Raw genomic sequence first — 21194 nt, forward strand, 5'->3', positions numbered from 1 at the left:
GAATATTCCCAACACACACCTGGGTGCTGAGTTTTTAGGTGAGGGGGCTGGACTAGCAGTCCTCACTGGTGTGGGACTTTGCAGTTCTAACAGTATTCTTGCTTCCTGCTTTATCTTTCAGTTAATGACTAGCCACAGCGTCACTGCTGTGAGCTCCAGCCACGATTCCTCGGGCTCCCAAGCCAAACTCTGGTTGTAGTGGGTACCAGCTGAGGGAACATGGCTTGCTGGCCTCAGCTGAAATTGCTGCTGTGGAAGAACTTTACTTTCAGAAGAAGACAAACTGTAAGTTTGCATCTCCTCCTGTGCTTTTCTTTATGGTTTGGACTTGGTTGGAAGAGGGGTTGAGAGGGAGGTGTTCTTTATTTTATTTTATTATTTTTTTTAACCAATGTTAACCGATGTGTTAACATTTTTAACCAGTGTTCACCAAATCTGGTCATGGTGAACACACGAGATTGTATGGCATTAATGTGTCTCTATCACTGTTTACAGAGGGCAGGTTTGCATTGAGGCAGACATGTCGCTAGTGCTCAGATGTGAGTTCCGACCTCTGGAATTTGGCACAGTATTGCCTGATTGTCCCATTCTTGACTTTTGCCGCAACCCCAAGGGTCTCTTACTTCTTGAAGAGTCTCCCCTGGGGCCTCTGATTTTTCTAGTATGTGGCTGTGAAGTAAGTTAATAATCTATATCAAGGCAATCAGTCCCCGGCTTTCTTAGTATCAGCGCAGATGTTTCAACTTTGACTGAGATGTGGAGGAACTGGTAACTGAGTGTCAGCTCATTTCTGTGTGGGGTTCTAAGCCAGTCACTTTCAGATAAGTTGATAATTTTTTCATTATACCTGAGATAATCATCTATAATGCACAGATGAATGGCATTCTTCCATAGCGAAGGATGAAACATATTCAATATAAGGCATGATGAATTCCTTGGCGCTCAAGAACATTTTTGCTTTTCTATCTGGACACTCTTAGAAATCCTCTTTGGTCTTCTGAGCTTAACTGTGCCTTCTTGTAGTCCATTTCTAAATGTCTGTTTCTTGCACTGATTTTTTAAAAATTAATTTCTAAGCCTCTATCCCCACTAAGCTGTGTTAAGCTTAATACATTTGTATCCAAGGTAATTATCTTTTTTAAACTTAAAGAACTACAAATGATCTTGGTAAGAATGTAATTCAGTGTTTCTCAAAGTAGGATAATGATGGGACCCTCTTTATTTTTAAATTTATTTTTACTTTTACCATAGAGAGATAACTGGGCTGGGTGGTGGTGCACCTGGTTGAGTGCACACATTAAAGTGCACAAGGACCTGGGGCCAAGCTCCCGTTCTCATCTGTCGGGGAAAAGCTTAACGGTCTGTGAAGCAGTGCTGCAAATGTCTTATCTTTCTCCCTCTCTATCCCCTTTCCCTTTACATTTCTCTCTGTCCTGGGAACTGAACCTGGTCCTACATACATATAATTGTTTTCTGCTGCTATCATTCTCACTGGACCTTCTTTAAAAAAGTCGAAGGCTCCCTTATGTTCACTCAGTTTCTTTTAATTTAATTTACATATGCAAATACATATATACTTGCATATGAATATATGCAAGACTAGATACAAACTCCTTATACTTACAGGTTATGTGACCACAAAAATCATGCATACTTAAACATGAGACATGAATAAAATTGTCAAATCAGTACCATTCAAATCCATGCCACTCATGAAGTCAAGCAGCTCTATTAAAACCAGGGTATAAGTGGGAATGTGCATATGTAAATGAGTGCTGTGATGCATATGGTAATGTGCATATGTAAATGAGTGTGTGATGCTGAGTCTTTTGAGTCTGAACAATCTGTATCACTTTCTGCCGACAGTTCAATTCGGTAATCATTTTGTTCAGTGAACTTTATTTCATGCCATTCGACTTTCTTTTGGCCCAAACTCATCGTTCACAAATTGTGTCTATGTCTGTTTCCTTTCTCATTAGTTTGCTACAATGATTTTGCTCCCAGTATAACCACAAACACAAATAAAAACTGGGAGTTTGTAATCTTGTGCTGGGACTTGGATATAAAGTAGGTGTTAAGAAAAATCTATGTATGTTTATTCAAACTTGTTTAGATAACTATTCAAATGAAAAAAATGCAAAATGTCTAAAAACCTTATAGGGAATCAATCCTGTGTTTTTTCATACATTCCAATATGAAAAAACACAGGAGAAATAGAATCTATGCAACCCATTGTGTTGGTAATAGTAGTAGTAAACTATAACACTGTGGAAAGTATCTGTGCTTACACTACTATGCCACAAGCACATAATACAGTATAATATTGCATTCTGCAAACACTTGAATAAGCTTTGATGTGCTAGGCACTGAGGTGTATTAACTGGATTAATTATTTTTTTCAGAATGATGAAGTACTGTTATTTATTTATTTATTTATGTATCCAGGGAACTTAAAGCAGAGAGAGAGATTAAGTAATTTCTCTGAGGTCCACTCTGCTAAGGCTGCAACACATGTAGGATTGAAATCCAGATAATGTGACTCTGGAATTAACACTCCAAATGACTTTGTCATTATTTTCTCTACCTTAAGTCTCAAATTTTTGACTTTTCTTTTTTAGCCTCCAGGGTTATCACTGGTGGTAGGTGCCTGTACTACGAATCCACTGCTCCTGGAGGCCATCTCCCCCCCCCACCTCCCACCCCCACCCCCCATTCTCCACTATTGTTGTTGGATAGGACAGAGAGAAATGGAGAGAGGAGGGGAAGACAGAGAGGGAGAGAGAGAAAGATAGACACCTGTAGATCTGCTTCACTGACTGTGAAGTGACCCCCCCCTGCAGGTGAGGAGCCGGGGGCTTAAACCCAGATCCTTGCGCCAGTCCTTATGCTCCACACTATGTGTGCTTAACCCAGTGCACCACTGCCTAGCCCCCTAAATTTTTGTGTTTTCTGGCCTCTTTATTAACTTCTCCCCTTCGTTCTCCTAGATCCCTGTGCTTCCAAGTCCTGCATGTTCACGTCTTGTCCTTTCTTAGCCACTGTGTGGTTGAGGCCCATGTCACTTCTTACCCTGCTAGCAGCAACCCATTTTGAAAAACCCAGTCTGCTAACAGCGTACTCAGATTCTGCTTTGCTTCTCCTGTGTTTTCTTTACTGGAATGTGGGATTCCATATAAGGGTTTTAAACATCTTACACTCTCATTTCAATTGCCATCTAAACAAATTGGAATAAATGTACGTAGATTTTCTCAACAACTACTTTATATCTAAGTCTTAGCACAAGATGACAAAGTCCAAGTTTTTACTTGTGTTTGTGGTTATATTGGGAGAAATATAATTGAAACAAACTTAGGAGAATATTGTGGTATGTCTTTTTCTAGCTAATGAGTAGTGGAAAGAATTAAATCTTTTGATTAATGAGAGGTGGCCTCAGTAGTCGTTTAGTGTCAATTATTCACTTAATAGATAAGAACATTGAGACATGAAACTGGGGAGGGTTTTTTTTTTTTCCAAGTTAAGCCAAAGAATCAGCAGCCTGAGAGTCTAGAACAGAAAGGAGAGTTCATTCAGCTGGGCCATTCTCCACTGGTCTTTAACTTGTTGCTCAGTATTGCTTATGGGTAAAATAATAATAAGATTAGAGAGATAGGCAGGCTTAGTCAAAAGCAATATGTAGCCTTCTGGCAAATTCTTGTGGAGTGTAAGGACATTCTAATACGTAAGAATTTTTCTCTCTTTTTAAAAACATTTATTTCTTTAGTATTGGATAGAGACAGAGAGAATTTGAGAGGGAAGGAGGAAATAGGAAGGGAGAAAGATACCTGCAACCCTGCCTCACCATTCTTGAAGCTTTCCCCTCTGCAGGTAGGCTTGAACCTGGGTCCTTGCTCACTGGAATGTGAGCACTGAACTAGGTACACCAGCACCTGACTCCCCACAAGAGTTTTTTTTTCTTTCTTTCTTTCTTTCTTTCTTTCTTTTTTTTTTTTTTAGGTAATATACTACTACCTGATGGCTTGTCCTCATTATTCCTATTTCCTTATTTCTAAAAGAAAATCTAATTTTTTCTGAACTAGAGAAGCCATGGTTTGATTTAATTTGTTACGTACCCAAAGTGTCAGTACTAGAAAATCTGGTTCACTCCTTGTGAAGTTGATAGAACTGGTGTTGGGAATGGGACCAAGAGTCCTGATTGGCTCTTTGTGCAAGTGGTATCAGTTACTTTCTGGTGACCCTTCAGGCATAGACATCTAGAGCAAGCTTTGCTTTATCTCCACTAAAGGTTGAATGTGCATGGGTCTTAAGTGTGACAGTTACTCCCCAATATACCTAGCTTAGATATCTGTCAAGATTGTGAGTTTCAGAAGGTAGAACATGATGGTAGAAGTGGACTAAGTGGAGGGTGAGAGTGTTCTGAAGACATAGCACAGGGAGACGAGAAATTGTAGCTGTGTGTCAGTGGCTGTATACTATACACTTAAGCCCCAGTAAAATGATAAAAAATAATTACTATATAAAGTAAAAAGAGAAAGGAAGGAAAGAAAGAAGGGAGGAGGGGAGGGAGGGAGGGAGGGAGGAAGGAAGAGAGAGGGGAACTTCTTAGTGGTAGCTGTGGTGTCATATTGTTAGCTTACATAGTTAAAACGAGCCCTGTCCATTAAGCAAGGGAAGAAGTTAGCAGCTCCATGACAGTTTTTGCTCCACAGTGTGCAGAAACTACATATCTGCAGTTTTCTTTTTCTTTTTGCCTCCAGAGTTACTGCTGGAGCTCGGTGCCTGCACCACGAATCCATGGCCTCTGGAGGCTATTTTGCCCCCTTTTGTTGCCTTTGTTGTTTTATCATTGTTGTGCTTATTGTTGTTGTTGTTGATGTCGTTGTTGGACAGTACAGAGAGAAATGGAGAGAGGAGGGGAAGACAGAGAGGGGGAGAGAAAGACAGACATCTGCAGACCTGCTTCACCGCCTGTGAAGCGACTCCCCCGCAGGTGAGGAGCCGGGGGCTCGAACCGGGATCCTTACGCCGGTCCTTGTGCTTTGAGACATGCGCTTAACCGGCTGCACTACCGCCCGACTCCCCATTATCTGTTTTCTTTCTGAAATCTGGCGTGTACATGCTTGACCCTAGACCTTGGCACCTTGGATATACTTAATAAGTATTTGGAGAATGAGTAGTAAGTAAGTGAGCCATGTTTTTCAGATCTCACAGTAGATCTTTTGGGACCTGCTATCAGGTGTCCGGTGTGCTGTTGCCAGCAAGATTAAAGGAATATGGAAAAAGACAGAGCTAAGCACCGAGCCCCGGTGAAAAGCAGCTTTTGCCCTTTCCCCTCTGTGTCCTGTTTGCTGATGAGTCTTGGGGACCTCTCAGAGAAGCGTAACAGGGATATGATTCCGTTCTTGCTCTTGGGCAAAGACTACATCGAAATGGAGTTGTGAAAGTTCAGTGCAAAGCTCAGTTTGAGTCCAAATTAACAGTTAACTTGTGTGGGTGGCAGTCATTCAGCACAAACAGAGCCTGGAACAGGAAGGGCCAGGGGCTAGATCCACATCTGGTTTTAGGCTGAGCCAGAGGCCAAGGTCGCTTGGAACAGATGGCGCAGTTTGGCCATATTGCCTGCCTCTTTCCTCCTCCTTCCTTTTCATTTCTTTTGCTATGAATTTTCTCCATTTTATCTGACTCATCCTGTGGATAGGAAAATAGGTATTTCTTAACATTCATGTAAATCAGGAGATCAGAGGTTGAGCACTGTTTAATGATAAGCAATGAACTCTTCAGGGGCAGGGCTCTCAGTAGAGTGCATATTTCAGCATGAGCAAGGACCTAGGTTCAAGCCCCTGGCCACCACATGGGAACAATCTACAAAGGGAAGATCATGAATAGCGGAACAATGTTGGGTGCCTCTCCTTTCTCCCTCTCTGTCTTTCACACTGTATCTAGAAAAATGGGAAGAAAGGAAAGAAGGAAGGAAGGAAGTTGTATATATCTGAAAAATATATTTTAAAAAATTTAGTAGTGATTTAATATTGATTTACAAAATTATAAGGTAATGGGGTATAATTCCATACCTTTTCCACCACTGGACTTCTGTGTCCCTATTCCCTCCACTGGAAATTGCATTAGTTCTCCCAAGATCACAGATATGGGTTGACTATTATTTCTTTATAACTGTCTTTTTATATTTATATATATTTCCCACTATTAAAAAATTTCTGTATTTATTGATTTATTTTCCCTTTTGTTGCCCTTATTTTTTATTGTTGTAGATATTATTACTGTTGTTATTGATGTTGTTGTTGTTGGATAGGACAGAGAGAAATGAAGAGAGGAGGGGAAGACAGAGAGGGGGAGAGAAAGATAGACACCTGCAGACCTACTTCACCACCTGTAAAGCAACTTCCCTACAGGTGGGGAACGGGGGGCTTGAACCGGGGTCCTTCTGCTGGTCCTTGCGCTTTGTGCCACTGCCTGTTTCCCTACTTTCCCCGTTGTTATTGTCCTGCCTTCTCTCCCTTTCTGAATCGCACTTACTACTTCTGAGTGTCCTTTGCCTTTCCTTCACCCAACCCCTTGGGTCCTGATGGAGTTGGAGTTCAGAGCCCTCTGGTTATCTTCCCCTAACATTTACCCCTCTGGGAGTATGGACCAAAATGAAAATATTTTTATATCCATTGTATCCTTGATTTTTACAACAATTCTGAGAGATATGCTTAGAATTTATTTAATGCAAACATTTAACTTTGATTCAATTATCTTGTTAGTCAGAGGAGGAAGGAGGTAGATATTTTGACCTCAAGTATGCCCGGGAATAATGCTATGACATTCTTGACATATATACATATACATATACATATACATATACATATACATATACATATACATATACATATACATATACATATACATATACATATACATATACATATACATATACATATACATATCATGTGTATATATATTTAATACTTATTATTATTTTTTAATTTAATAGGAGAGTGCTTAACTGAGAGTAGAACAAGAGAAGATAGAGAGGGACAGAGAAAGAGAGATACCTTCAGAACTGTGTCACCACTGGTGAAGCTTCCTGGAAGTGGTGGGGACTTGAGCCCATGTCCTTGTCCTTATATGACAATGTGTTTCATGTCTGTTGCCTTCACTCAACTGACAGCTAGGAAGTAAGCTTTGTCCTTCTGCCTCACCACAGTGTATGGCTAGTCCACTGTCCCACAGATAGTAGATACTCAATACATATTTCTGCAAATGAAATAATAGAATTTGTTCTGTCTTTGCAGGAGGGGAAATGGCAACTTTATATACGTCCTTGTGCATGGCAGCATATGCACTCCACTGGGTGCACTGTCATCTGCCCCCCTGCCTCACCCCTTCACAGATACTTACTCTATCAATGATGTTTTTATTTTATAAGTTTATGAACCATTTTCACCAGTGAGGTTATTTCCAGTCTTGGCTGTCATAAATAACTACCAGAAAGGTGTTAATACACATAGCGTTTTCTTACTTCAGTAACATTTCCTTAGGTTAAAATCTTAAGAGGCAGGATTACTAGGTCTAAGGGTAATGACCTTTGAGAAGTCTGATCAGATGTACATCCAAAGGACCAGTGGTTTCAGATGCCCAGCCCAGTTAAAAAAGCAATGGAGTCTAAGCATGAGACTTCATAGTTGTGGGAAGGCAAGTCTGATTTGCAAAACTGAAAGGCAAATTCTATGACCATTTCCGAAACTATTTTTAGAAATACACAAAAAGGGCACACAGGGAGTCGGGCAGTAGTGCAGTAGGTTAAGTGCAGGTGGTGCAAAGCAAGGACTGGAGTAAGGATCCTGGTTTGAGCCCCTGGCTCCCCACCTGCAGGGGAGTCACTTCACAGGTGATGAAGCAGGTCTTCAAGTGTCTGTCTTTCTCTCCCTCTCTCTGTCTTCCCCTCCTCTCTCCATTTCTCTCTGTCCAATCCAACAACAACAACATCAATAATAACTACAACAATAAAACAACAAGGGCAACAAAAGGGAATAAATAAATACATTAATTAATTAATATTTTAAAAAGGGCACACAGATTAAATTTTATCTCTGAGTTCTCTGGTGGACCTTAAAGATATTCTCTTCATTCTTTCATATGTGTTAGTCTATTAATAACTCAGCTAGGGCTTCAAACATATCAAGCATCTGAGTACTCTAGTGGCAGGACAGAGAACTTAAGAACACTGGGCTGCCCAATGACTAAGAGCATAGATACTTGAATTGCAGGAGCTTTCAATTCTTACTCTGCCATTTATCATGCTTGTATCATTGGGCTATTGACTGAGTTTCAGAGTCTCTGTTTCCTCATGTGTAAACGGGGGGGGGGGGTTTATCTGAAGGTTACATATATCTGTAAAGCACTTACCACACCAGTCCATCATAGCAGCTTGTTAAGTGTCAGTCATTATTGTTGCCTTTCTTTTCCTTTCTCTGATCTGCTCACCTCCATTGGCTGGAGCTGCTGGAAAAATGATTTATATAAAGATTTCCTTTGCGCCCTTGCTATCAATGCCATGGGGAAGATCCATCCATTTTGCTTCAAACAACTAGCAGCACCTTCGTTTCTTGACTTCCTAAATGATCTTAATACAACCTACTTCACGTGTTGCTGCGAGAATTAAATACTAGAGGTGAGGTGGATAAAAATCTCTTAAGATATACGGGCGGTGCTCGACATTTACTCTAGTGTCCAAACTTATGACTTCATTTTTTTTCTCCTTGGAACCTTTTGATGTTTTTATTAAAAAAAATTTTTTTTTTTATGCCAGGCCAAGTTGTTGAGGTCATTTCTAAACTGGACCATTTGCTGAGTGAAGTAAAATTTCATGTCACCTTCAGGGGTGAATTTGCAACTAACTGCTAACCCTACTACCCATCCCATTGATTAACTCTGTGAGCCTTAGTCTTGCCTTAAGTGGAAGCAGTAGAGGTTCCCCCATCACAAGGTGCTTTCCAAGGATTCAGTGTTCCTACTGACATCTAAGAAAATGATGCCTACTTTTTATCTTAAAAGTACAAAGGGTAGCATCAAGATTTAAGGTAGCATTTGAGCTTGAATACTTTATTTCATTTCGCCTCTTTTATTTTCTGAGTTCATTATTCTTTCTGGATTCACTCACAGTCACACTGCTGTTACTCCGGTCTGTTAATATTGACAATTATTTTTATTTAACTGAAAACTTGAAATGCATACACTTTTTTGTGTTCTTCTGTTTTTCATCTATTATTTTAGTGTCTATATTTCATCAACATTGTTGTAATGACGGCAGAGCATCTTATGGAGTGGATATATTATGATTTAGTCATTTCTTTACTGCTGTGCAATTAAGTTGTTTCTACAATTTTTACATTTTACCTTTTTAGTGAATGAATACCTTCACGTTTGTAGTCTTTTGATATATATATATATATCAAGAGACATATATATTTATATATTTTTTTTTCCTCCAGGGCTATCGTTGGGGCTGGGTGCCTGCACTTTGAATCCACTGTTCCTGGAGACCATTTTTCTCATTTTGTTACTGTTATAATTATTGTTTCCATTGCTGTTGGATAGGACAGAGAGAAGAGAAACAGAGAGAGAGAGAGAGAGAGAGAGAGAGAGAGAGACCTGCAGACCTGCTTCACTGCCTGTGAAGCGACCCCCCTGAAGGTTGTGCTCCAAGTGATTTATATTTTCATTTTCATCACTTGAGCAATTTCAGTTCTTTCTCTTACTCAGTTAACTATTTCAAGCCTGTACCTTGTGGCGGGCTTAGTGAGAAGAAAATGACACTAGGAAAGAATCCCGGGCCTCTCAAGTGCAGATGAAAGTACAAAATGCCTGCAAGGCCTTCCAACTCAGGAAACAGGAGAGACTTGGAGTTTGCAGTCTGGGGTGGGGGGTAAGATAGCATAATGATTACTCAAAGAAACTCATGCCTGAGGCTCTGACTTCCCAGGTTCAGTCCCCCACACTGCCATAAGCCAGAGCTGAGAAAAGCTCTGGTTAAAAAGGGAAAAAAAAATCAGTGTTTTTGGATTATTATTATTATATTTATGTATTTATTTATTTATTTATATTTAAGAAAGGAGACATTAAAAAACCATAGGATAAGAGGGGTACAGTTTTACACAATTCCCACCACCCAATCTCCATATCCCATCCCCTTCCCTGATAGCTTTCCTATTCTTTATCCCTCTGGGAGTATGGACGCAGGGTCATTGTGGGATGCAGAAGGTGGGAGGTCTGGCTTCTGTAATTGTTTCCCGCTGAACATGGGTGTTGGCAGTTGGATCCATACTCCCAGCCTGCCTCTCTCTTTCCCTACTAGGATGGGGCTCTGGGGAAGTGGGGCTCCAGGACACATTGGTGGGGTTGTCTGTCCAGGGAAGTCTGGTCAGCATCCTGCTGGCATCTGGAACCTGGTGGCTGAAAAGAGAGTTAACATACAAACCAAACGAATTGTTGACCAAACAGAATGACTCAGCATGCTTTCTTCCAGAGAGGCATCCCAGTGCTCCTCTGCTCTGTGGCAAATTATTTAAGCAGCATATGGGGTGTTGTTGTTGTTGCCTCCTTCAAGGAGGAAAGCATGCTCATTATGAAAAACTGAAAATTCAAGGAAGTATTTTAAAAAATCACCTATGTTCTTATCACCGCAGCTCATTCAGTGTTTTCACCTCAGTGTTTCCTTCTAAAAAATAAATTAAAAAAGTGTTTAATGTGCAACCATATCAAAGACTCGAAAATTACAAAGTGACTTATTTAAAATATCGAAAATAAAGCATCAGATAATAAAAAACAAAAGCAGCCTAAAACACCAGCCATAGCATGATCTGTTAAACGCTGTATCTGATGTGTGCTGTATAATCTCAAAACTGATCGACATAAATATTACTTACATATGCAAAGAAAAACGACAAACATTAACAGACAACTATAGTGTGATATCAAGTGATCATTTAAATTCATATTTCAGTACACCCAGTCGCCTGCACTTGTTACTATGCACAATGACCTGGGTTTGCACCCGGGCTCCCCACCTGCAGGTGGTGAGCTTCACTAGCAGTGAAGCAGGTCTGTGAGTGTCTGTCTTTCAGTCTACTTCTCTGTCTCCCCCTTACCCTCTCAATTTTTTTTTCTCTGTCCTGGAAAAAAAGGCAACCAGGAGTGGATTTGTAGTGTGAGCACCAAGCCTTAGTCATAACCCTGATGGCAAGAATGAATAAATTGATAAATAACTGCAGGCATGCTTGAAGAGAATATTATTTGTCATCAAAAACATTTCCGGGGAGTCGGGCTGTAGCGCAGCGGGTTAAGCGCAGGTGGCGCAATGCACAAGGACCGGCATAAGGATCCCGGTTCGAACCCCGGCTCCCCACCTGCAGGGGAGTCGCTTCACAGGCGGTGAAGGTCTGCAGGTGTCTGTCTTTCTCTCCCCCTCTCTGTCTTCCCCTCCTCTCTCCGTTTCTGTCCTATCCAACAATGAAGACAACAACAATAATAACTACAACAATAAAACAACAAGGGCAACAAAAGGGAATAAATAAATAAAATAAAATATTAAAAAAAACATTTCCGTTATAAAGTGAAGTGATAAAGAAAAGTAAAAAATTAAATGTGTTGCATAATCTCAAATTTTTCTAGATAAACATTACACAGCTAAAGAAAAAAGACCAACATTAACAGAGAACTATTGTTAGTTTACTGGGGACTATGGGAAGCAGGATCAAAGATGATTTATATTTACTTATTTTTGCTTTTATGTATTTTCATTTAAATTTTTCTCAAAAAATGTAAGTTTGAGGATCAAGAAAGAAATTCTGCTTAAAGAAGAGGAGGGGATTTCATAACATTTTTATCTTTATGTATCTGAAGCCATGATTGTTGTTACTTACAAACATGAGACTTTGTGACTACTAGAGTCTTTGGCGATTACCCTCACTGAAACACTATAGTCCAGGCCACGCAGTAGTGCGCTGGCTTAAACGCACATGGCACAAAGCGCAAGGGCCAGCTCAAGGATCCCGGTTCGAGCCCCCACTCCCCACCTGCAGGGGAGTCACTTCACAATCGTTGAAGCAGGTCTGCAGGTGTCTGTCTTTCTCTTCCCCTCTCTGTCTTCCCCTCCTCTCTTGATTTTTCTCTGTACTATCCAACAACAGCAATGGCAACAATAACAATAACAAAAATGGGAAAAACGGCCTCCAGGCACAGTGGATTCGTAGTCCAGGCACCAAGCCCTAGCAATATAACCCTGGAGAAAAAAAAAGAAAGAACAAAAGAAAGAAAGAAAGAAAGAAGGAAAGAAAGAAAGAAAGAAAGAAAAACTAGAGTCTACAAAGGAAAGGAATAAAAACTGTGAAGACTTTGGGTAGTGGACTATTTGTCTTGTTATCGTTGGTTCAATTAAATTATGTTTAATTATTTCCATTCTGTCTCTTTGTTTACTTATCTCCTTGTAACTCATTGAAGCAAGATTTTTTAAAAAAATTATTTCTTTATTGGGGAATTAATGTTTTACATTCAACAGTAAATACAATAGTTTGTACATGCATAACATTCCCCAGTTTCCCATTTAACAATACAACCCCCACTATGTCATTTATCATCCTTCATGGACCTGTATTCTCCCCACCTACCCACTCCCAGAGTAAGATTTTAAGGTAGAGAAATTGCATAGTTCTTAACTAGTGGACCATCATTATTGCTAAGTTTAAGAACTTGTTACTATTACTTTTTTTTTTAACCCAGTGGAGGACACTTAAATGAATGGGGAAGGATTGTGTTTTATCCCCAGCTTCTTTTTTTCTGGGTGCACACAGGTCTCTATGGAAGAGTGTGTGTGTGTGTGTGTGTGTGTGTGTGTGTGTGTGTGTGTGTGTGTGTGTGTGTGTTTAAAGAAACAAATAGGAAGGGAGTGTGGATCCCTCAGATCAAAGGAGAGCCTGTTGTAGGATGGAAGATGAAACTCGACTTCCAGGCATGACAGTTAAACATTTCCCAGTGTCAGATTATAACAACTGAAACCAATATAATGTTATAAACTATTTTACCTGGGTAAGAAAATTAAAAAATAGAAAGGAACAGATACAGTGTTTGCAAACAAATGGTTAGTCTGTAGCTGCACTGTGCTCCGTCTGGTATTATACAGCTGACTTGCACCTGTTAACTTTTATTTAAGGTGCTGATTGCAGCACTAATTTAAGGGGCTCCAGAAAAACGCTGTGGGAGGAGAATGCACTCATCATGCACAGGACAAGGGTTTCTGGTTCAACTTGAGATTTCAGTAAAGGAAAAGTATGCCTGGCTGAGTCTTGGGAAACAAATGCAAGGAATTAGATGAAGCAGGATGGGAAGTTGTTTTCATTTTTAAGGAGAGAGGCGTAAACTTGTATGTAATAAGGGGCAGGCGTCAAGCAGATGAATGTTAGAAATGCTTAGTATGGGGATTGGGCGGTAGCGCAGTGGGTTAAGCGCACATGGTGCCAAGTGCAAGGACCGGCATAAGGATCCAGGTTCCAGCCCCCGGCTCCCCACCTGCAGGGGAGTCACTTCATAGGAGGTAAAGCAGGTCTGCAGGTGTCTGTCTTTCTCTCCCCCTCTCTGTCTTCCCCTCCTCTCTCAATTTCTCTCTGTCCTATCCAACAACAAATGACATCATCAACAACAATAATAACCACAACAAGGCTACAACAACAAGGGCAACAAAAGGGGGAAAAATGGCCTCCAGGAGCAGTGGATTCATGATGCAGCACTGAGCCCCAGCAATAACTCTGGAGGCAAAAAAAAAAAAAAAAAAAAGGAAAAAGAAAGAATAGAAGTGCTTAGTATTAGGAAAGGTTGAGGAGAAGGTGACCAGTTGCTTAAATAACATTTTGGGGGGTGGAGGGGTGAGATAGCATAATGGTTATGCAAAGAGACTTCCATGTCTGAGGCTCCAAAGTCCCAGGCTCAGTCCCCTGTTTGACCAGAAGCCAGAGCTGAGCAGGGCTCTGGCAGTACTAGGCAGCTATTGTCATCTTTATATTCACAATGCTCTGTCTTATTTGCCCTCAGTGTCAACTGTTGCTGGAAATGACCTGGCCTCTCTTTATCTTCTTGATCCTGATCTCTGTCCGACTGAGCTACCCACCCTATGAACAGCATGAATGTGAGTATAAACCCAGCCGGCAAAACCGAAGCAGTAGGCATGGGCTATAAATGTGACTGTTGTCAAGATGTCATCCTCAGAAAGTACTGCAAATGGTTTGGAACAGAAAATCTAGGCTACCAGATTTTTGATAAGGCAAGAACTCAGAAAGTTATCGTCAATCCTAGTGAATGGTGACAATAGTAATTCTGGAAATAGGTGACAACTATTTCATACATTTTAAATCATGAAAGTAAAATAACCTCAATGGTAGTTCATAAAATGGTGATTAGAAAACAACAAACAAACAAAACCATGAACCCTAACATAATACCTTACCATCACTATCTGGTTCCTGATAGCCTTCTTCATTTGTATCATGTCTTTTTCACTGTTGCAAGTTGGTCAACTTTTTTTTTTGTTTTGTTTTGAGCAGCATTTGTGTAGAGTACAGATTGGCTAACATTTAACTTTCTCAGCAACCTTTCTTATTGACCTTGTAGCAAACTATCATTTGCTTTATTTTTAAAATAAAAAAACTGGGACTCAGAGAAGTACAAGCAGTTATCCAAGACCACAGATCCAATAAGTGACAGAGATGAAAAATGATCTAGGTTATCTTTCTTTTTTGTTTGTTTTGCTTTTGGACTCTCTGTCATATATATTTTTTATGATGACCTTTACACTGAGTATAGAAAATATATTAGTGACTAAGAACACAAACTCTAATTATCAGGCTACCTGGGTTTGAATTCTGGCTTCAATTCTTACTAGGCATATCACTTTGGACCAGCTTCTTGACTGCCACCTTGACTTACCTTTTTTGGTGCCTGCGTTTCCTTATCTCTTAATAAGAAATGGTATTTACCTTTTATGGCTCTCATGCTTATCATCCCACTGTCACTGGGTGGCTTGCTCAGTACATTGAGACTGAATATATTTCCTGGTTGAAAAGACCACCACTCAGATGGAATGTCTATCTGTTGCATTACCCCAGTGAGTTCTTATGATTTAACGGCTCTGCCAATATCCTGTCAGTCCCATGGGCATAAAGGATACCGTTCTTCAGGGAACAGGTGGGGCTCACAGCACTTTTTTAACTTTCATTTTTTACTTGATTTTCATTAGTAGTTTAATATTTATAAGATACCTAATATATCATGAATTATAATATATTGCAATTAGTATAGTGATATTTATAATACTTTTACTATCTTATAATTTCCAAAATTATAAGGTAATGGGGATATAATTCTTTCTTTTGTATTTTTTGAATTTATTTGTAAAATAGAAATATTGACAAGACGATAGGATAAGAGGGGTACAACTCCACACAATTCCCACCACAAATCCCCGTATCCAATCCCCTCCCTTGAAACTTTTCTGTTCTTTATTCCTCTGGGAGTATGGACCCAGGATCATTATGTAATACAGTAAGTGGGAGGGGATTGGATATAGCTTCTGTAATTGCTTCTCTGCTGAACATGGGTGTTGGCAGTCCAGTTCATACTCCCAGCCTGTTTCTCTCTTTCCCTAGTAGGGCAGGGTTCTGGGTAGGTGGGGCTCCAGGACACATAGTGGGGTCTTCTGCCCAGGGGAGTCAGATTGGCATCATGCTAGCATCTGGAACCTGGTGACTGAAAAAGAGTTAAGGTATAAAGCCAAACAAATTGTTGACTAATCATGAACCTAAAGGCAAGAATATTGCAAATGAAGATTTAGGGTCTCAGTTTTGGATAAAGCTAGTAGGTCTGTTTTAGGTCTATTTCAAGGGGCCTATGGCTTTACTAGTTTTTGCCTGCATCTGACATCTAAATTCAGGTGGACCTAGGTTATTGTCTGGGAAGATGGTGTCATAGTTGGAAAAAGGACTAGAAAGCTGGATCAGGGAAGAGGGTAGCTCCCAAAATATGGGGAAAGTATCTAAATATTGTTAACTGTAAACCCCATTGATTTGATCTGGGGCTCATAGTCAGCACAGGAGCCTATGTAACCTCTGCATCGCTGTAGGTCTGAGCTCACATTCTGTGGTCACGGCTAGGAACATCGCAGGCTGCTCTACTTTCAAGTCCCATCTTCCTTGAGTGGCAGAGTATGTTGCCCAACTTCCCTTTGGAGAATGGAACAGTCCCTACCATTGTTGATTGACATTGAAGGCAAGGTCCTATAGGAGCCCACAAAGAGGTCCATTATACTGTTTCTGATGGAGATGACCAGTGTCAGTGGAGAGAGGGATCTGTTAGAGGTCTAGGCCCATCACACACAGCACTTCTTAATTGTACTCTTTGTCTGGCTCCACCGCCTAGCATATAGTGATAGTCATTTCACTAGTAATTAACTACAATTGCATATATATTTAAGTGTAAAAGGAGCACCTCAAGATGATTTTCTGAAGTCTACAGAAAGGAAAAGAGCCTAAAATAAAATCTATATTCAGTCTGTGAGACTGGGAGGTAACTCTGCTTTCTTTTCTGGAACCCTACAAACATGTTTTGGACCTGGAACCCTACTGAAGTACACATCTCAGGTGCAACTCAACTTTTTGATCTAATCACCTGTTCTGTCTTTGGAATGTGCTTAACTAGGCAAGATGGGGAGGCAAAAGTTAGCACCAAGTCTGTTTGAATCCTGAATCTACCACTTGCCAAAGTTGTGATCTTGGTCAAGTTTTTGAATCCAGTTCTCTTTGAATGCAGATCATACTTTCTCAGAAAATGTGAAACTCCTGTATAAAACTAATCTATAAAACTAATCAAAATTGTTTTTGTCCACTTTGGTACCTTATGCAATATTACCTTCTAGGGTTCTAGCTGAAGGGATGAAAAACTCACATGAAACTTGTAGAGATATCTTGTCTTTGGAACCAAAGAATTAGTCTATCATTCTTCCCATAAATCTTTCTTAGTATGACCTAGTGCCATAACAGTCCTAGTAACTTTCTTGGATCTTGAGAAGTCGTTCTGATTTTGACAGTAATCCTATGCACCCAGGACTGAGTCCTTACTCATCCTCATTTTCTTTGCAAAGAAGCAGGGACACATGGAATGGTGATTGTTTCATTCACCAAGGTTTACCTTTACTTTCCATTGCCCTGTGTGGCCTAGACTAGTACCACCTTGTACTGGGTCTCTATATCTCCAGGAGGTTAAAGGCAAGACTCTCTTGATCCTTGACTGTTTGGTTGGGTTACATAAATCTCCCTATGAATGAGGAGTAGCTGAATTAGGTAAGGGACCCTGTTTGGTTTTCCTTGAACTAAGATAAGAAGGTTAACTAAGTCAATGTTTCCAAAGGCCAGAGTCCCTGCAGAGGTGCATTCAGTGGTCAGATCTTACTGCATTCTTGCTTTGGATGTCATCACTCTGGTTTGAATATGGACAGAAGAAAAAGACAACTAGAAGGACTCTTACTGAAAGGGAGTGCATAGCAAGTTCCAACAATTGGATAAATTCTGGGGGACATTTTGTTAGCATATTTGCATGCAAGTCAAAGATGAGTTAAAAGAGGGCTTCTTGGGGACCGGGTGGTACAGCAGCGGGTTAAGCGCATGTGGCGCGAAGTGCACGGACCAGCTGAGGGGTTCTGGTTCGAACCCCCAGCTCCCCACCTGCAGGGTGGCCTATTCTCAAGTGGTGAAGCAGGTGTCTATCTTTCTCTCCCCCCCCCCCGTCTTCCTCTCCTCTCCATGTCTGTTGTTCCTTCTGTCTTCCCCTCCTCGTTCGATTTCTCTCTGTCCTATACAATAACAATAAGAAAGATGGGCAGAAAAAAAAAACGGGGGAGGGGTAAATAGCCTCCAGGAGCAGTGGATTCATAGTGCAGGCACTGAGTCCCAGCAATAACCCTGGAGGAAAAAATACAAAGAAAAAAAGGGGGGCTTCTTCTGTGGGTTAAGATGGCAGCTTTGGGGGAAAAGGTCTGTTCTGGCTAGACAGTAGCAGTGGGAGTGCTAATGTGGGTTCACTACCACAGTGCCTAACATCCCAATGTGCTCATTATTAAGCTTTGCTCTCTAAAGTAAAGGGTACAATGCTGAATGATTTACCTGTAAGGATTCACAAGGATGCTCACAATATTTCACTTCTCTGTGAAGTAGACAATATTTATCACTATTCTATAGATGAAGAAACTGAGGGGCAGGTGTTCAGTGATTTGGCCATAATTGTTGCTTTGATGGGGGCCAGGTGGTAGCACACCTGGTTAAGTATACATATTACCATGCATAAAGACACAGGCTCAAGCCCCCAGTCCCTACCTGAAGGGGGAAAGCTTCATGAGTGGTGAAACGGTTTTTGCAGGTTTCTCTCTGTCTCTCTCCCTTTCTATCTCCACTCGCTCTCAATTTCTCTCTGTTCTATCAGATAAAATAAAGAAATAAAGTTTTTGTTTTTTAAAGAGAGTTTCAGAGTCTGCCTGTGTATCTCAGTCGGTGTAACCCCAAACACCGGTGACACTGCAGTTCTTCACAGCCAAGAGCCGTGGTTCTAAGTGGTTAAGTCTTTTGGAAGTTACGAAAAAAAAAAAAAAAATCCAGACTATGCTGAAAGATGGAACCATCATCTTTCTATACAAAGAAACTCGTACATGATTAGTCTTTGGGTTAAGAGCCCCTGGTTCCAGGGTGCATTCGTCTTGTTCTTCCTAAGAAGCACCCATGACCAACTGCCACAAACCTGTGTTTTGGGCATGTATGAGTAACTCCAGTTGATCTGATAATTTTGTTTGTAAGAAGCTTCTCTGCAATGAATAAAGCAAAAAGACCCGTTAGATGGGATGCTTGGTTTTGAAGGAAGACACAACAACAGCCAGTGTAGCTTCACAGATGCCTTCCAACTCCAAGTCTGTAATCTTATTAGATGCCCCTCAGGAGCTGTGGATTCACAGGGGGAGATGGAGCCCATATCTTTGCTCCACAGAGAATAGCTCTCAAGGGGATTGAAAAGTGCTTAGAATATAAAATGTGTCACAGATAGAAGGGAAGGTGTGAGCTCTACTCCTAATCCTGCCCACTGACTTCCTAAGTGTTTCCATAGCTTCCTCTTGCTATAGTATCCCTTTTTTTCCTTTCTTTCTTTATTTCCTTTTGTTGTCCTTGTTGTAGTTATTATTGATGTTGTTGTTGTTGGATAGGACAGAGAAATGGAGAGAGGAAGGGAAGACAAAGAGGGGGAGAGAAAGACAGACACCTGCAGACCTGCTTCACTGCCTATGAAGCGACTCCTCTGCACGTGGGGAGCCAGGGGCTTGAACTTGGGATCCTTACGCCTGTCCTTGCGCTTAACCTGCTGCGCTACCGCCCGACTCCCAATATAGTTTCCTTTTTAAAGAAGAAATTAAATTAAGTCACACCCAGGGCTAGATGAGCTAATTAATGATGAACAAGTACTTGGTGAACAGCTGACCATTTTTGTTTATGTTCTAATTGTTGCCTCTCATTATTTCTTCAAGCTTGGTGTCATGATTCCTTTAATGTGGATGACGCTATGTAGGTTAGGCACTGCTGTCTGATGTTTCTACTTGGGGAGGTGCGGGTTTCTGGAAGGTGGAAAATGGGGAAGGTGGATTTGGAATTCAGCAGCATGGGTGTAGACCCAACAGAGATGAGACTACTTATCAAGTCCTTTAATCACTTCAAAGAATTAATGCATCTCCCTGTGTTTTTCTTCTCAATTTCAACAGGCCACTTTCCAAACAAAGCCATGCCCTCTGCAGGAACCCTTCCTTGGATTCAAGGGATTATCTGTAATGCAAATAACCCCTGTTTCCGTTATCCAACTCCTGGCGAGGCTCCTGGGGTTGTTGGAAACTTTAACAAGTCCATGTAAGTACCAGATCAGATTTGCTTTCTCAAACTCCCTGGTTAATATTTTTCCTTCCCTTCTTATTCTCTGGAGAATTTTGGATGTTCGAAATCGAGAGGAGCTGCTTTCTTAAGGTTTGTGTAAGAAAGTCTACAGAGCAATTTCTTTCTGTCTCTATCCAATACTAAATCATCAAATATTTAAAATTAAAAAAAAAAGTCTGCAGAACAAGGGGAGGGAGAATTGCTTCTGGGATCTCAAACTGTGTGATCTCCCTTCCATGCATTTTAGGAATAAGGGGATATGTAGTGAAAAGGCATGCTTGAGGTCTGCTTCGTTATTTATCGTCTTGAGAGTAGCTGCTTTTAACATCTAAGTGACATTTGCCTTGAAGTCCCTTTTATGAAGTCGTTTAAGATACAGTTAATCAGACAGGAGGTGAATGCTCAGAGCCAAAAGGCTATTTCACAAGAATACACTTAACACTTCAGTTCATTCTGACAAGACGATTGGATTTAAGGAATGAGCCCATTGTACCGAGTAAAGGAAAACTGTAGGCAGCTCGAGCTGGACAGAAAACAGCAGCCGATTCTCTCATATGTAAGAGCCAGATCTGTGGAGACAGGGAGACCGGCGTGGTGGTGGCAGTGGTGGTGCTGGTAGCACTGCTCCTTGGAGACTGACTAGCAGCACACCATTCTAACTGATAATTAAATTACTTCACCCCTTTAGTAAACCTTTTGTGTGTGTGTGTCTGAAGCAGCTGACCTGGGCTGGAGGGGGAGGGGTATACAGCTGTGCTCAGGCAGAGGCTGTCCTAAGGGAGCTTGGAGCCCAGTCTAGTTGGGGAGGGGTCTTCTGGTGGTCTACTCTCCCAGCACCATCATGCCTTTGGCCCTGCCTTATCACACAGCACTGTCTTCTCTGTCTGCAGGGTGTTCTCTTATCTTTATAAGAAACACCCTCCCATCCAAGACCTAGGATGGTGCTTTCTTGGTTTTTGTTTTGCTGGCTTCTGGCTTTACTACCAGACACTGGTATAGCTGTGATGATCATTTGCTGAATGAGACATTGAAGACTCGTTGTTTGCATAGAGCTATATAACATGAACTAGAGTGAATCACGGTTTGTAAGAGGTGTAACAAGCCAGTTTTGGGGAAGCTGCAGTTGGGCTTGGGGGGTGAGTTAGAGTACTCACGCACCTTGGGGTTCACAGCCTGCACAGGCCCATTGCTTTT

General features: G+C 41.0%; 1 protein-coding gene across 1 annotated transcript in view; it reads left to right on the plus strand.

Annotated features, from left to right (window-relative positions):
• The first annotated feature begins 19840 nt into the window (after positions 1-19840).
• ABCA1 (ATP binding cassette subfamily A member 1) overlaps positions 19841-21194 on the plus strand; it is a 113040-nt gene continuing 111686 nt past the window's right edge. The window contains exon 1 of the mRNA XM_060199072.1: positions 19841-19976. Within this exon, the coding sequence (XP_060055055.1) occupies positions 19901-19976 (76 nt within the window). The 5' untranslated portion in view covers positions 19841-19900. The remainder of the gene's footprint in view (positions 19977-21194) is intronic.

Source organism: Erinaceus europaeus, chromosome 10 (assembly GCF_950295315.1).
Source record: "Erinaceus europaeus chromosome 10, mEriEur2.1, whole genome shotgun sequence".
Classification (NCBI taxonomy): domain Eukaryota; kingdom Metazoa; phylum Chordata; class Mammalia; order Eulipotyphla; family Erinaceidae; genus Erinaceus; species Erinaceus europaeus.